Genomic DNA, 14,886 nt, shown 5'->3' on the forward strand with positions numbered 1-14,886 from the left:
ATGCTCACGGCGACACCTTCCACCCAAGGAGTCGACATTTATTCTCGATTTGGCTTGGCCCTCCCGCCCATCACACTGCCCTTAGTGCTACTGACCCTGGACTGACCAAAGAGTGCGAGGGCTGCCCCCAGGTCACGCAGGTGCCGAGGCCCAGGGCTCACTGTCTATGAATAGCTCATGACACATAAGTGGCTTACGAAGAGGAAGGCTGGGACGAACCCTGAGGCTCAGGACGACAGTGATGAAAGATGGAAGAACCTGGGTCTGATGACATGTTGACAACACATTACCTAATCCTGGAGCCACCCCACTTCCAGATGCCTTAATAAATCCTCTTCTCATTTACTGCTCCAATAAAACCAAAACCTGAAAAAAAAGCAAGGCTGCCCTGCAGTGCCTGCCCTGTGGCACACTCTGAGCTCGTGGGCGATACGTGGTTCTCCCTTACCTGGAACACCAGTGCGGGAGGGACCAGGGGTGACTGGGCAGCACAGCTGGTCTCCCGGGGGAAAATGTCTTGCTTCTGGCCCCTGAAACTCGGGGCTCTGCTGGTTTAGAGGTCTTACACTCAAGAGAGGAATGTTCCCACCAAGAGACCCCTCCACAGTCCACTGAACTGGAACCTAAGTCTGGCATCTAGCCTGTGGGACTCCTCGTGCCCGTGGGCAAATCAAATGGGTGAAGAAAGAAGGCAGGAGGCCTGCGCTGGGCTGGTTGGCCCTGTCAGGGGAACAGGGCTGCCACTCAAAAGTGCAAGGAGGATGGAAGGAACTGGAGTGATTCTTCAGGGTGTCCCCTCAAACGGCCGATCTACTGGCACCATGTCGGGCTGCAGGTGTCCTTAAAGGCAGGAGCCCCAAGGGCCCAGAGCTCTGGAAGGAAGAGCCTCGCTACCTGACCAGGCCCGTACCTTCACTACTGAGGTGCTGGCTGCGGGCAGAGGGACCACGGAACAGGGAGAGGAGCGATGCCACAGACTCCGGGCTACCTGCTGCAACGGGGCTCTAATTCCACCCGTGGCGTCTCCTCTGCTGGGGCTGGTGCATTTTATACATTTCCTTCCTTTCTTCCTTCACCCGCTGTTGCCCCCGATGGTAGTGATGATGCTGGTGAACAGCGTGGTTTAAATAAATTGATAGATGTTTAAAATATCAGGGGACTGCCATAGAAGTGGCCAAAATGGCAGGCCTGGAGCTGGGTGCGGAACCTGGAGCCTGGGGGCTCCCTTTGGGGAAGGGAGAAGCTGCGTTGCGCCAGGCAGAGGATGTGTCCCTGCTTTTGTTTTCGAAGCACCAGTGGGGAAGAAGAGTGTGTGGCGGGGTCACTGCTGTCTTGGCTGCCCAGCGCCTGAACCCCCCTCCCATTGGGTGAGCTTTGTGCCGCCTCCCCTTCCCGAGGCCAAAACAGTCCAGATGCTAGTTCTCTCAGACCCTGGCCAAGAGCGGTGGGCACGTGGCCTGAGCTCGGCCAACCAGATGCTTCCACTGGGGGCCCTGTGCCTGGAGCATGTATCACAGCGAGTCAGGGACAGTGTAGAATTTCTGCCCCTGCTCATCATGGGGTGGCCTTCAGGGGCCAGAACCCAGGGGTGGTATCCTAACAGGATGTCCCCACAGGACCCCAGGCCCGGTCCTCCTGCCTTCCCTTAGATTCTGTGGGTCTCCCAGTATTCTCCCAGTACATCCTTCTTCTGCCTGACCTACCCCATCGTGGGTGTCTTTTATTTGTGGTCAAGCATCCTTCTGATGGGTATTTAGCTTGTTTCCAGATTTCCTTTCTTACAGGCAATGCTCAGCTGAGAACCTTCGGCCCTCACCCTGTGCACACGTGCAAGGATTTCAGAGGGAATCTTCTGAGCACGTGATGTTCCTTCTACCTGGAACACACTCCCCTCCCGTTTTCCACACATCTGCTGCTCCTTGTTCTTCATTTCTTCACGGAGACCCAGTCTAAAGCAGGTCCGGCCTGTACCTCTCACCTCGCACCCTGTGGTTTCCATCACACATTGTGCGATTTGTAATCACCCAGGTGTTTGTCTACCTGCCAGGGCCCCTCTCACCCGGAGACCGCGGCTTCACGAGGACAGGGACAGCGTCTGCTTGTTCGCTGTACCCAGGGCCCAGCAAACCCAACGTCTGAATGCGGAATGGACTCAACAGCCCTTTTTGCATGAACTAGAGGACCTGGGAACCACAATGCAACTTTAATGCTCTCAGACAAAGGACAACAGAGGATCGAGACAGTGAAAGGCAGCGTGGATAGTCCCGCAGTGCCGTGCTCCTGCCTGTCGCTTCTCGACCCACCAGCCAGGCAGCAGGAGAACAGGAATTCTCAGCACCCATGGTGCGCACTAGTGGAAACCTTCCAGTAATTTCTCTAAGCTCAGCAAGCTCACTGGGAGCAGGGGGGACATCTGGTGGCAGTTGCTGGAGGTGGCTGCAGAGGAAGGAAGGATGGGGAAGGCTCAGCTTGGGCACCCCGGGAGGCGCCCAGCTTCTCTGTGCTCCCGCCCCCTCGGCTCCCCCGGCCTCCTGTCTAGTCCACGGCAGAGGAGTTGGTCAGGTAGAATGGGCGGATGACCGCCTGGAAGTAGCTGAAGGACCCTGCTGGGCAAGGGAAGAAGGAAGCAATCCTGGAACTGTTGGTGCCCAGGGCGCTGGGGACCATGGCCTTCGAGCCCTTGAAATCGGTGACGTGAGCCACGAAACGCCCCCCACAGAGCATCAGCGCTTTATTTTCGTAGCCAATGGTGGGATCCGAGTAGTCAGACTTGGAGAGGCCTAGGATGGGGGGCTCATCAGAGGAGCAGGAGAACCCGTAGTTCCAGCAGCTCTGGACGGTGGGCAGGTAGACAAGAGACCAGGACACGAGCCTGTCCCGGAAGAGGAAGCTGGGGTGCTGTGGGGTCTGGAAGGACCGGTAGGGCTCACACCTATAGCAGGAGGACTTTGGGGGACTGCCCGTGATGGAGGCACTCCAGGTGGGTGAGGTGTAAAGCCGGGGCTTGTAGGCGTCCTCGGTGAGGTTCAGGCTTCTGTACTGGGCCAGCAGCCGGAAGGGCACGGTGTGGAACTCCAGGGCCTGCAGAATCTTCTCCTGGAAGAGCGCCTCATGACTCCAGTACAGGGACAGGTTAAACCGCAGCTCGAAGAGGTCCTGGGGCAGCATCATGGGGAAGCGGACCTTCTCCACCAAGCCTGCTACCTCGTCGCGGGAGGCGCGCTTCTCCCGGCTCCAGACGTCCACGGCCGTCAGCAGGGCCAGCTCGCTGGGCACGGCCAGCTCGCTCCTGGAGAGCAGCACTTGGAGCAGGGCCTCGGGGACGCTCAACCAGGCCTCGGCCTGTGTCAGGGCCTCGAAGTTCCAGGCCAGGAACTGTACGCAGACCTCCTCCAGCACGGGGTCCTGGGTGGCCAGCGCATAGGCGTAGAGGTCCAGGGGCGTCTGGAAAGAGGGGTCCTGGGGGAGGAGGATGGCAAAGAGGCGCCCGCAGTAGCTCTGCAGCTGCTCGGCCCCGTAGGCAGAGGCGAGCTTGTGCAAGCACTTCACGGAGGACAGGGAGATGTCGATCCTGCGGGAGTACAAGTACCTGGAGGGGGAGAGAGAGCTGAGCGCCTGATTACACCCCTCCCTGCAGGACAACAGGTGGGCCCAGGTGTGTGCCGGGCCCGCTGCTCTGACAGGACCCTCTATGACCTGTTGGCCATTGACCCATGAGCACCCCCAGGGGTGTTAGCAATTTCAAGAGGCGTTCAGTTCCCCCAATTGATCTCTTGGGTCGACCCACATTCTGAATCTCACACTTGCTTAGAGTGATGTGTACTGACAACTGGGCAGATCCCAGGGTTGTGAGGGGCCAGCTCCATCCCTCCTGTGGGAGAAGCAGCCCCACCACCTCCTGGTCTCCGCCTCCTCCCTCATCGCCATCGCCCTCGTTGGTGGGCCTGAGCCAGGCCTATGCAGGCCCCAGGCGCCAGGACCTGCGGGCCACCCTGGGCATCAGCATTGCACTGCCCCTCCCTTCCTGCTGCCACGCCCCTGGCCGGACCCCTTCAGTCCCCTGCTAGATGCCCCTGGGCACCCTCTGGCCCTGGCGCTTGTCAAGTGCCCCCATGACACGGGCATTGCCCTTGGCTGCTTCCTGTCTGTCTTCCCTGACAAATGAGAGCCCAGGCAGGGAACACCCAGTCTGCCATTCGTCACGTGACTCAGTGCACCATCAGGAGCTTCGTGAAAACATGCATGGAGGGAGAACGCCAGGCCATGTCTGCCACTGTCCCCTGGACACGGTGAGTGAAGTCCTGCTCTGAGGAAGAGCAAATTCTCCCCATGGCCACAGGGCACTCAGGGCCGGGCGGCTCCTCTCGAGTGCTGAGCTTTCCAGGAAGCCAGGACCTGCTGCCTACCGCGTCCTCCTGAAAACAGCAGGTGCGCCCAGCACCCCAGGCGGCAGGGCGGGCCCTGATCCCAGAGAGGACTGGGGACCCTGCCGTGAGCAATGACGGGGCACAGGCACGTCCCCGCTCCTTTGTCCCTTTCTGCACTCATCATTCACTCAACACAGTGTGCGATTCCTGCAGCTGGCCCTGAACTCTGGGCAAACAAGGGCATCTCCGCTCTCTGGCTCGTCGCCCACTGACTGGATATCTGCCTGACCGCGGCCTGAAGCCCGGGAGCCTCTCCCCAGGGACGGCACCAGCACAGGGGACGGGGTGCAGACCTCTGGGCACCGTGCTTTCATCAGCAGTAAGTGCCCCCGAGGGCCCCCAAATGGCGGTTGACGAAGCGAGGGAGGATACTGCAGAACGTTTTGTCATCGCCTCTTAATTCTCATTTCAGGCTGTGAGGGACAGTTCCCAGGCTGATGGCTGCACAACCCCAAAGCCAAGTGAGGCCCCAGCCGCAGCCGGTTCTCCCACCTCCCTGCCCGCCTGCCCCACAGCCTCCGGCAGCTCCCAGAGAGGGTGGGAACAGGAGGTCACAATCGGTCCCTCGGCCCTGCCCTGCCATCAGGGAAGAAAACACCCTAAAAGACAAAAAGACCAAAGGCCAGGAGTGTTAGTGACCCTCAGAAACCACAGAAACTGGCAGGAGCCGGACAACTGACAGGAGGCCCTCCCTGGACGTCAGGTGCTGTGTAGTGGCCGGGGCAAAGGGAGGGGGAGAGTCTGTGGGTGGCCCCAATGAGGAGAGGTCTCCTTTGGCCTTCTGGAGCCTGGCCAGGGCCAAGAGGCCAGGGGCATCCAGCTCACTGCAGCCTCTCTGCCTTGGGGGAGGCAGAGAGACAGAGATGGAGAGAGAAAGGAAGAGAGAGGGAGGGAGAGAGAGACACAGAGAGAGAGACAGAGCGAGGGAGACAGAGAGCTAGAGCTAGAGAGACAGACAGAGAGATAGGCAGGCAGAGAGACAGGGAGACAGAGAGAGATAGTTAGAGAGAGATAGGGAGACAGAGGGACACAGAGAGACAGGGAGACAGAGACAGAGAGAGAAAGGAAGAGAGAGAGAGGGAGAGAGAGCCAGAAAGAGGGAGAGAGAGACATAGAGAGAGCCAGAGAGAGATGGGGAGACAGGGAGAGGAGAGAGAGAGAGAGATATGGAGGGAGATATAGGGAGACAGAGAGAGAGATAGGGAGTCAGAGAGAGATAGGGAGTCAGAGAGAGATAGGGAGACAGGGAGAGACAGAGACAGAGAGAGAGAGAGAGAGAGGGCCAGACACTAGAAAGAATCACTGAGCTCTGCCCACGGGCAGTGATTCCAGCCAGCCGGGAAGGTAGGGGTGAGCACCTGCCCTCATTCGCAAACGTTATAGAAACTAGGAGGGGCACAGGATAGCTACCAAGTTCTTATACTTGGCTGGAAAGAAACCATTTTAATTGCCATTTGTTGTTTTCTCTTAAATACCACTTTCAGCTATATAAAGCAGGGGGTCATAGAATGAGAGAAACAGGTTTTTTTTTGTGAGGAAGATTAGCCCTGAGCTAACATCCGTCGCCAATCCTCCTCTTTTTGCTGAGGAAGATTGGTCTTGGGCTAACATCCGTGCCCATCTTCCTCTACTTTGTACGTGGGATGCAGCCACATCATGGCTTGATAAGCAGTGTGTAGTCTGCACCCGGGATCCGAACCTGCGAATCCCGGGCCCCGGAAGCAGGGCGTGCAAACTTAACCACTACACCACTGGGCTGGCCCCCCAAGAGAGAACAGTTTTTAATATATGCAGTTGTTTTTTTAAATTGATGCTTTCAAAATTTAAGTCCCTAGGAGGCCCCTGAGTGGTGACAGAGTGGACACCCCCTCCCAGGGTGGTCTGGAGGGAAAGGCAATAGCCCAGGTTCAGGACGGGGGCCGACCCCTCCGTTTCTCACTTTCCTCACCTGGGAAATGGGCTCACGAGCGCTGGCTGAGCCTGCTGGTTGCAACACGCAGGCACGTGCGGAAGCCTTTGGGAGGCATTGTGAGGGCCCCTCTTGCAGGGCTCCCCCACCCCGCTTACTGCGTGGACTGATTGGGAGTTGTAGGCTTTCTATCTTGCACATGAGCAAGTAAGGTGCAGAGAGGGAGAACGATTTTCATAATTATTTCTTAGGTACTTGGGAACCTTAGATTGCACCCTTATGATACCTCAGACAGAGAGAGTTGTGTGTGGGTTTCAGAGCTACCTAATTTCTCGCAGCACACACAGTGTCTGTGCCTTCTGGGGGCCGTGCGGTGTGCTCTGGGGGCCTGTGTTCGCAGCCCCGCCGGCAGGTCGCCCAGCCTGGCCACTTCGAATGTGAAAGAATAGGATGGACCGCTAAGACACTCTCCTGTCCGGCTGTGTCCCACCCTCCCTCCTGCAGCCTCTTCACACAATGAATCCAGGCTTCTTGTTCGCGGTAAACTCATAATCCACAAAGCGTTTTATAACTTCTTATAAGAGGGAGCGGTTACCCAGGGAGATTTTTTTATACAGTGTTTTGCGAAAGTTGATAGATTTGTGTGTGACTGTATGTGAGTGGGTGAGAGTGTGCGTGTGTGCATGTGTGTTGAGTGTGTGCATGTGACAGATTGCATATGTGTGTGCGAGTGTGCACACGACTGTTGGTGTACACGTGAGTGTGACAGTTCATGTGCGTGTACACATGTAAGAGTGTGTGTGCACGCATGAGTGTGAATGTGAATGGGAGAATGTGAATACGTGTATGTATGTATAACAGTGTGAGTGTGCACAGATGTGAGAGTGTGTATGAGAGTGTGAAAATGCAGATGACTGTAACAGTGGGTGCGAATGTGCATACACAAGAGTGCACATGTGTAAGCGTGCATGTGTGCAAGAGCATGTGGGTGTGACTGTGAGTGTGTATGCATGTGTGAGCATGCAAAACACATGCGAATGTACAAGAGGGAGTGTGCACACATGTGAGCTGTGGGTTGTGAGGAGCATGTGTGCACATGTGTGTCAATGAAAGCACTGTTCTGGCCAGTGCTGGTCTGCTTTTGGAGGGGAGGGCCCTGGTCCTGAGGATGCTCACCTGATGAAGTCTCTGACGACAGGCACACACTCGGCATCCACCTCCATGGTGACTGCGCTGCCCGGCTCCCTCCACAGGGCCTGGGCCTCGGGGTTGGCAGACAGGATCAGCTTGTGGGCACAGAGGCCCAGGTCTTCCTCCTCCTTTGCCTTCACCCTGATGGACAGGTCGCAGCCCCTCTGGCTGTCGAAGATCTGCTCCAGAGCCACGGGGAGCGCGCTGGACAGGTCAAGGGTGTAGACGCCTCTGGTTTCTAAGAAGGGGCACAAGGGAAAGTGCCAGGAGGCAAAGGATGTGGCCTGCACCGGACCCTGTCACTCACCTGCTTTGTGACCCGGGAAACACTTCCGTTTCCTGGAGTCCATTTCTTCCCTGAACTTGCGGCCTCAGTCCCTGCCTGATCTACTCAGAATGGCCGTGGGAAGACGAGGAAAGAAGAGCCCTGGGAGACAGGGTGCTCCTGCCCCCATTGCCAGAGCCCCTCCTGCACCCGTCAGACTCCCTGGTTAGCTCATCTGCGCCCCCCAATTCAGGCAGCACCTCCAGGTGGGGTATTTGGAGGCACTGACTTCCAGAGCCCGAGGCCCCATCCTTTTCAAGTCCCAGTCAATCAGTCGATTGACCTATGGATCACCTAGATGTTACCTTCTAAAACCCAAACCTTTTCCCTGGTTTGACAGTTGGAAGAGTGAGGGTCTTATGGCAACTCGATGTTAGAGCTTTGGGGTCCTCAGCAGCCTCCTTCAGAGGACGGAGGCCTAGAGAAGCTACTCGAGGCCCCCAGTGTGGTTCAGGGGGTGATGCACCCCCTCCCTGGACCCCTCCCAAAGCCTACCGGGAAATAAATCCCATTTCTTCCTTCTTTGCCACAAATAGGTTTGAATCAATTCCCACATTTAAACCAGGTGGGTTCAGCTCCCCCATGCCTTCTTGCACCCCAGACTCTCAGGAGCCTCCTCCGGCCTCTACTCTTGCCAAAGGGCTCCCCGCCAGAGGCTCTTCCTGCCCTGCACCCCCGGCCCCCACAGCCCAGGTGCGTCTCCTGTGCCCTCCCCAGCGTGGCCCTCCATCCGGCCACTTTCTCCTTGCGTGAACACCCTGGCTTCCTGTGGTATAGCCCCCTCACCCCAAGCCTTAGGGGCCGCAGGTTGGCCATCTGGCACCCCGGCTCAGGGCCATGGGAGTAGGCAGGGAGTGCCCCCAGGCTGTGTGTGCAAGCCCAGGGAGAAGGACAAGTGGCCGTGAGAGAGCGAAGTACAATGATACAACTCAAGTCAAGGACTCAAACACGCAGAGCAGCCTGGGTCGTCAGGTCTGATGGAGTCGGGGGAGGGGAGGGTTGGGCGGTTTGTAAGCAGGCCTCCCCACCGTCAGGAAATGTTGACAGCACCTTCGGCATGCTGTCTCAGCACTCGGGGTGCTGGGTAATGTGTTTCAGAAGGAAAACCACCAAGAATCAAACGTTGGCAGTTAAAGAGATAGGCCTGCAATACGCAGACATTGTGTGTATTCGGATGTGCCTCATTGCCCGATAACCAGGTTGAACGGAGCATTTCTGAGCAGGTCCTGGAGAGGCCGGTGAGGAATTTGGGATTCGTTTTTGTGGAGTGGTGGGATTGGTGGGCTTTCCCACCTTGTCCTGGAGAGGGGGAATCACCTGCCAACCTTTGCACAGGTGTGTGATCTGCATGGAGGGCGTGTGTGCTGAGAGGGCAGGGAGTCGGCAGGACCTCCACTCCTGGGATCCATAGGCTCGGGCCTCCGTGGCCGCCAGGGGACCCCAGCACTTCGGGGGGCTTGGGATGGGGCGTGCCCGCTCACCGTTGGTGCAGATCACGCCAGCGTCCCTCTCGTGCCTGCAGTTGCTCTTCAGCCAGCCCAGGGATTTGCAGTTGGCCAGCGAGGGCTCTGTCCCTGTGCACTGTACCTCGTCCAACATAATAGGGCCCGTTCCTGGAGGCACAGCAAGGAGGAAAGAGGCTGGAGCGGGGCTGGGGCTCTCAGCCCCTGGGGAAGGCCCTGCGAACAGGGCTCCTCCCCTGAGAAGCCTCACCAAGAACAGTCACATTTAGTGCACAAAGAGGGAAAAACACCCTGCCAGCCCCCTGGTGCACTAAAGCAGCTCTTTGTCATTCACACTCCTCTCGAGAGCATGTCCACGTATATATGTCGTCTACCAGGTATGAGATGCTGACTATTCGAATGTGGGTTCGGATTTACTATTGTAACATTGTACCAAAATGAATAATTTTTTTAATACAATTCTGTATTGAGTGACACGTTTACAAAACGTGTTCCTTTTTTTTTTAATTTTAAACAAAGTTCATCAATCTCTCATAGAAACAGTGTTGTGAGTTTTTGTTTTGTTTTGTTTTCACCGTTAGAGGACATGAACCTGACAGAGTTGCTCACAGGTCTGCTAACTTTAAATACAACAGGATTTCTGTGTTCAAAAGACTATACTAAGTGCTTATTCAAATCTCGTCACACAAAAGCCAGATTTAGGTCTCTAAGAATCGTAGCCTTCCTTCTCACAGTCTGTCTGCTTCATAGACATCGAATTAGTATCCCACAATTTGTGCATCTTCCCTGTCACTGAATATCTAGATTATTTCCCTTTCTTCAGAATCGCAGCCACTGTGTCAGTGACAATCTTCCTGCACATGGACTTTTCTTTTGGGGGAAATTGTTCCAAGAAGATAAATTCCCAGGAGTGGAGCTCCTGGGCTGAAGGGAACAAACACAGCTGAGCTCCTGAATGAGGTGCCCAAGAGCCCTGTCACCAAAAATCACATCACAGCATGAGCGAGCCAGGCCCGGGAGCTTCACCAGCACAGGGCTTCAGGGTTAGCTCCAGTGCTTGCCAGGGCTAACTGATAGGAATGCCATTTGCATGTCGTAGGTGACGGGCCCTTCCTGGGACTGGCTGCCTGGCAGCATGTCTCAGCTTTGGCAGACCCGGGTACCGGCAGGCCTACCTGGCCCAAAGGCGGCTCTGCCCAGAGCCTCAGTGGCGTTCTCAAAGCCCAGGGCCCGGCAGACAACGTTGGCGTCTGTCAGGTCCCACAGGTTGTCACACACTGTCCCCCACTGGCCTCTGTAGAAGATCTCCACGCGGCCCTCATTGGCGGTGTCCCCATTGGCCAGCCGCATGTCACCATCTTTCACACCTGCAGGGCTCCCGAGGGAAAGCAAAGGTCAGCGGGAGGAAGGTTGGGTGGCTGGGTCTCCATCCAGGCTGGCAGCACTGACCGCCCCACACTTCTGCAGGACTGTGTGCTTTTGTGGGGGCAGTAAAGTTCCCCCCAGCTGGGGTGACCACTGGACAATTAGCTTTAAAGTCCCCCATCCAACCTCGAGGGGGTTGCCCATGGGGGAGGAGTGGAAGATGTGCATAGCCCCCCCAACCAACACATAGAAGGTAAACTTGCCTTGTCTTGTCTTCGAGGTCTCAGCCCTTTGCTCCGTTGATAGAAAAGGGGCAGAAGGGATGCTTGGTGCACAGCACTGAGAGTAGGGGTGCAGGACCCCAGGGAAGAGTGGGGAGGGGGAAGGGGCCCATGCTGATCCCACCTGAGGGTGTCTGGGCCTGGGGGGGCAGCCTGTGCACCACAGCAAGGATTGCTGGGAGGTGTCTGGGGGAATGCCGGGGGGCAGCAGGCCCAGGGACCCCCAGAAACACAGGCACAGAGAGAAAGTGGGGTCCTGGCCCCATATTCGTTCTTCTAGGACTCAGCTCACTGACATCCCCAGCCAGCCCCTCCCGGTGCTGACAGGGTAAGGCAAGAGCTGGGTGCCATGTCAAAGGGCAATTCCCAGTTAGGGGTGCAGCAGGCCACTTGTGGGGTCACTAGGATGAGGAAGGGGCTCCTGGGCCTTGAGGTGTAAAGAGCAGGAGGACAGATGTCTAGGAGTCTGGAAGGCTGACTGTGTCCAAAGGGCACTGACCTCATGACCCCCAGCATTTGGCTTGTCCAATGTGCCCCTCCTACTGCGTCCCTCTGGTTCCCACTAGGTGGAATGGAGAAGCACTTGGTATCCACCTCCAAGACACAATCCACCATGACTCGGGACAACTAGGGTCAAGCAGGAGAGAAGACCCAGGCTGGTCCCGGTGACCCAGGCACTGGACAGCACATTGCCTAGACTTTCTGCAAGGAGAGGGTCAACCCCGTAGAGCTAGGGAGCAGGGGCTTCTCCAACTGTTGCTTCTGGCATTCCCCAGGGCTCGGCTCACCTTGAGTCCCTGTGACCAGCAGCCACATCCAGAGGAGCTGTGGGAGGGCCATGGCCTTGCCTGGGAGCCCCTCGTCCTGCAGCAAGAGGCGGCAGAGTGAGACAGTGGAGCTGGACAGCCCTCAGGACCAGGCCCAGTCTGTCCATCCATCCTTCAGACCCTACTTGTGGAGGACAGCTGGTGGGCGCGGTCCCTGCTCCCGCAGAGCCGTGAGTATGAGGAATGCCCGCTGCTCTGGGCACCCCAGTGGGAGTCCCTCACCTCATCTGAAGGGTGGTCCTCCAAGAACGAGTAAGACTTGCCCAGATGAAGGGGGCGAGCAGGGGGTGTCTCGAGCAGTGAGGACAGTGGAAACAGGAGCCCATCTCAGAAAACAAGGCCCTGGGTGTGGCTGTCAGTGGTGACGGTGAGGAGGATGGAGAGGGAGGAGATGGGAGTGTGCAGGGCCCAGATGAGGAGAGGCCTGGTGAGCCTTGCTAAGCCGTATCTTCAGGCAACGGACCCCTGGGGGAGTGCCCAAGGTCTGCAGCAGATAAAGAACATTCTGGAGTTCTGGACCATGTGAGCCCTGGAAGGGAGGGGAGTGAGAGCAGAGCAGGGGGACACATCAGGAGGAGGCCACAGTAACCCAGGCCAGGAGCGACAGAAGGACAGGCAGCAGTGAGAGATGTCAGGCTTGGTGGGGGGGGTTCAGTGGGGGTGGGGGGGAGAGAGGTCAGAGCTGAGTGCTGAGTCTCTGTGCAGCTGGTTGGGGGGGTGGGGGCTAGACTGGGGCTACCGGGACCAGGATGGGGAGGAAATGCTGAGTGGGCTCGGTGTGGACCTGGCGCTGCCACCTGTGAGGTCAGTGTCCCCAAGAAACAGAAGCTTGAAGAGGCTGGGGCCACCAAGGCCACACAGCCATCTGGTGTGGGGGAACCCAGGTCTCCCAGGTTTTGCCTGGAGTCCTCGCCTCTCTGTAACTCTTGCTGCTTGCTCTTCCTCTTCATTCCCACCCTGCCCCTCACCTGCCTCCCTCCCCCCGTATCCCGGACCTGGAAGAGCCAGTCATTGTTTCTCTGGCTCAGTAAGAATCCTGTGACCGTCCCCACCCCCCGAGGTCCAGCAAGTGGGGGATGAGGCCGCTGTTGTGAGAGTCCCTACAAGTCAGGGCTGGTCACCTTGAAGCAGCACCCTAGTTCTGCATTAACAAGACCCCTGGGCTCCTAGGCACACTGATCTGTTAACTGGCCTTGAATGGGCATCCCCTGTGCCAGGGCTGCTCACACGCACCAGCTCAGGGAACCCTTACCACGACCCCTGAGAAAGGCCTTGTTAACCCTACCTGACAAGTGAAGGAGCTGAAGCCCAGAGAGGTAACTGGCTCCGCATCACACAGCTGGTAAGCGCAGGTTGGGGCCTGCATTGCATTGAGCTCAGCAGATGGCTGGAGGGGCCAGGGTGACCACCATCCAGTGTGCCAGGGACTGTGCCGGTTTTAGCACTGGAAGTCCTGCGTCCTGGGACATGCTGTCAGTCCCAGGCAAACCAGGATGGTTGGTCAACCTCTACACTCCCTGGAGAGCCGCTGCCACCGGGTTTGTTTGTCCTGGGACAGGAACTCAGGGTCCTGGAAGATGGCCAATCAGATACCTGGTGCACGGCATGCAAATGTCGCTGCCCTTGGGATGGCAGGGGCCACCTGTTATTGCCTGACTCCCTCATATGGGAAGTTGGATGGGGCTGCCCTTGACCCATACGGTGCCTTTGTGCCAATTAGAAAAAGGGGCTCTTCCTTCGGGTGAAGGGAGGCCTGGGCCAGAATGCACAGACAGGTGAGAGGGCCGTGGGCTGAATTCCAAGACTTTTTGCCCCTTTGGCTGGTGTCCCTTTGCAGTGAACAACCTGCACAACTGTACACAGAGGCCCTACAGATCTGGGAGAAGCAATGATGGTCCCTGGGCTCAGGAGGAGCACCAGATCCCCAGCTGGGTGGTGCAAACAGGGAGACTTGGCCCCCACTAGATGATGCTGTGTAGAGAGAGCAAGAGGCCTGAGCTTACCTGCCAGAGGCAACTGCTCATGGTGGTCCTGGGCCTCCCACCTCCTGCTGCAGGAGCCCTCTGCAGACTGTCCTTCAACCCAGAAAACCCTCCCAGTGCAGAGCGTGGTCAGGCTGGTCCCTTCAGGAAATGCTTCAGAAAACTGATTCTAGTTTCGATTTTCAGAAACCACGTGACAGATTTCTCCTGGGGCTGGCTGCTGACAAGGCTCCCTGGCGCCCCCCTCCTTCCTCTCATCCCTGACTGTGGGTGTCGGGGATGGCAGCAGCCCAAGGCAGCCGTCCGGCTGACTCGATAACCAGAGCACGACAGCTGACAGCCACATTTGAATTTAAACCCTCTTCCAAGCTGGACCAGCGCCAGGGGCTGGCATCGGGGAGGGGAGGGGAGGGGTGGGGAAGCAGGGGACAGCAAGAAGAGCAGAGGGTGGGCACAGACAGGCCGGGTCTGCATCCAGTGACCGAGGGGTCTTAGTATATGCTCCGATCTGTTTCCTGGTCTCACACATTGCCACAGGGTGGACAGCGCTGGAGTGGCCACTCATTCCCAAGTCCACCCTACTCTAAGCACCTGACATGCCTGACCTCACAGAAAGGGCCACACCCCGCGAAGCTGCACAGTGTCGTCCCCCTTAATGGGGGAGGGAGACCCTGAGACATGAGACAACATCCCCAGAGTATGCCACCCACCCCAATAATGGTCATTCTCCCGGCGTCTCACCCCCAGTGGGGCAGGAGACAGAACCTCTGGAGTGGACATAAATTGTTCTACCCACCTCACCCCCATTCTCTGTCCTCCAGCAGAAAGCCAGCACCTCGATTTTTCCTTGGAGAAGCCCTCCTCTCTCACTCCCAGACCGTGTGGTTCTGAGGGCCCCAGGCTGCCCTGGGATCTGACCAGGGCCTGGCTGATCAGAGCCCTGTGGGCCCCTTGGCCACACAATGGTGTCAGGGACAGGCCGTGATCCCAGCCAGCCCAGCGAGAGTCGGCCTCACACTCATGGAGAGCGACCCCATGGGGGCATGTGGCCTGGAGCTACTGTGCCGTGTGCCCCAGCCTGTGCCCGAGGAAAGCCCAGCTGAGGCAGCAGGTGGG

At 57.6% G+C, this 14,886-nt stretch overlaps 2 protein-coding genes across 2 annotated transcripts in view; both read right to left on the reverse strand.

The window, feature by feature from the left end:
- The window catches only part of USP36 (ubiquitin specific peptidase 36), a 272,438-nt gene that overhangs the window by 128,370 nt on the left and 129,182 nt on the right, over positions 1–14,886 (reverse strand). The window lies entirely within an intron of this gene.
- LGALS3BP (galectin 3 binding protein) lies at positions 2,185–13,915 on the reverse strand. Its single transcript, XM_058561783.1, has 6 exons — positions 13,792–13,915; positions 11,750–11,825; positions 10,491–10,682; positions 9,334–9,465; positions 7,513–7,765; positions 2,185–3,589 (listed from the first exon to the last, which is right to left on the reverse strand). Exons 1-6 carry the CDS (start codon positions 13,810–13,812, stop codon positions 2,536–2,538), a joined length of 1,728 nt encoding a protein of 575 aa, XP_058417766.1. The 5' UTR covers positions 13,813–13,915; the 3' UTR covers positions 2,185–2,535.

The sequence above is a fragment of the Diceros bicornis genome, chromosome 18, assembly GCF_020826845.1.
Source record: "Diceros bicornis minor isolate mBicDic1 chromosome 18, mDicBic1.mat.cur, whole genome shotgun sequence".
Classification (NCBI taxonomy): domain Eukaryota; kingdom Metazoa; phylum Chordata; class Mammalia; order Perissodactyla; family Rhinocerotidae; genus Diceros; species Diceros bicornis.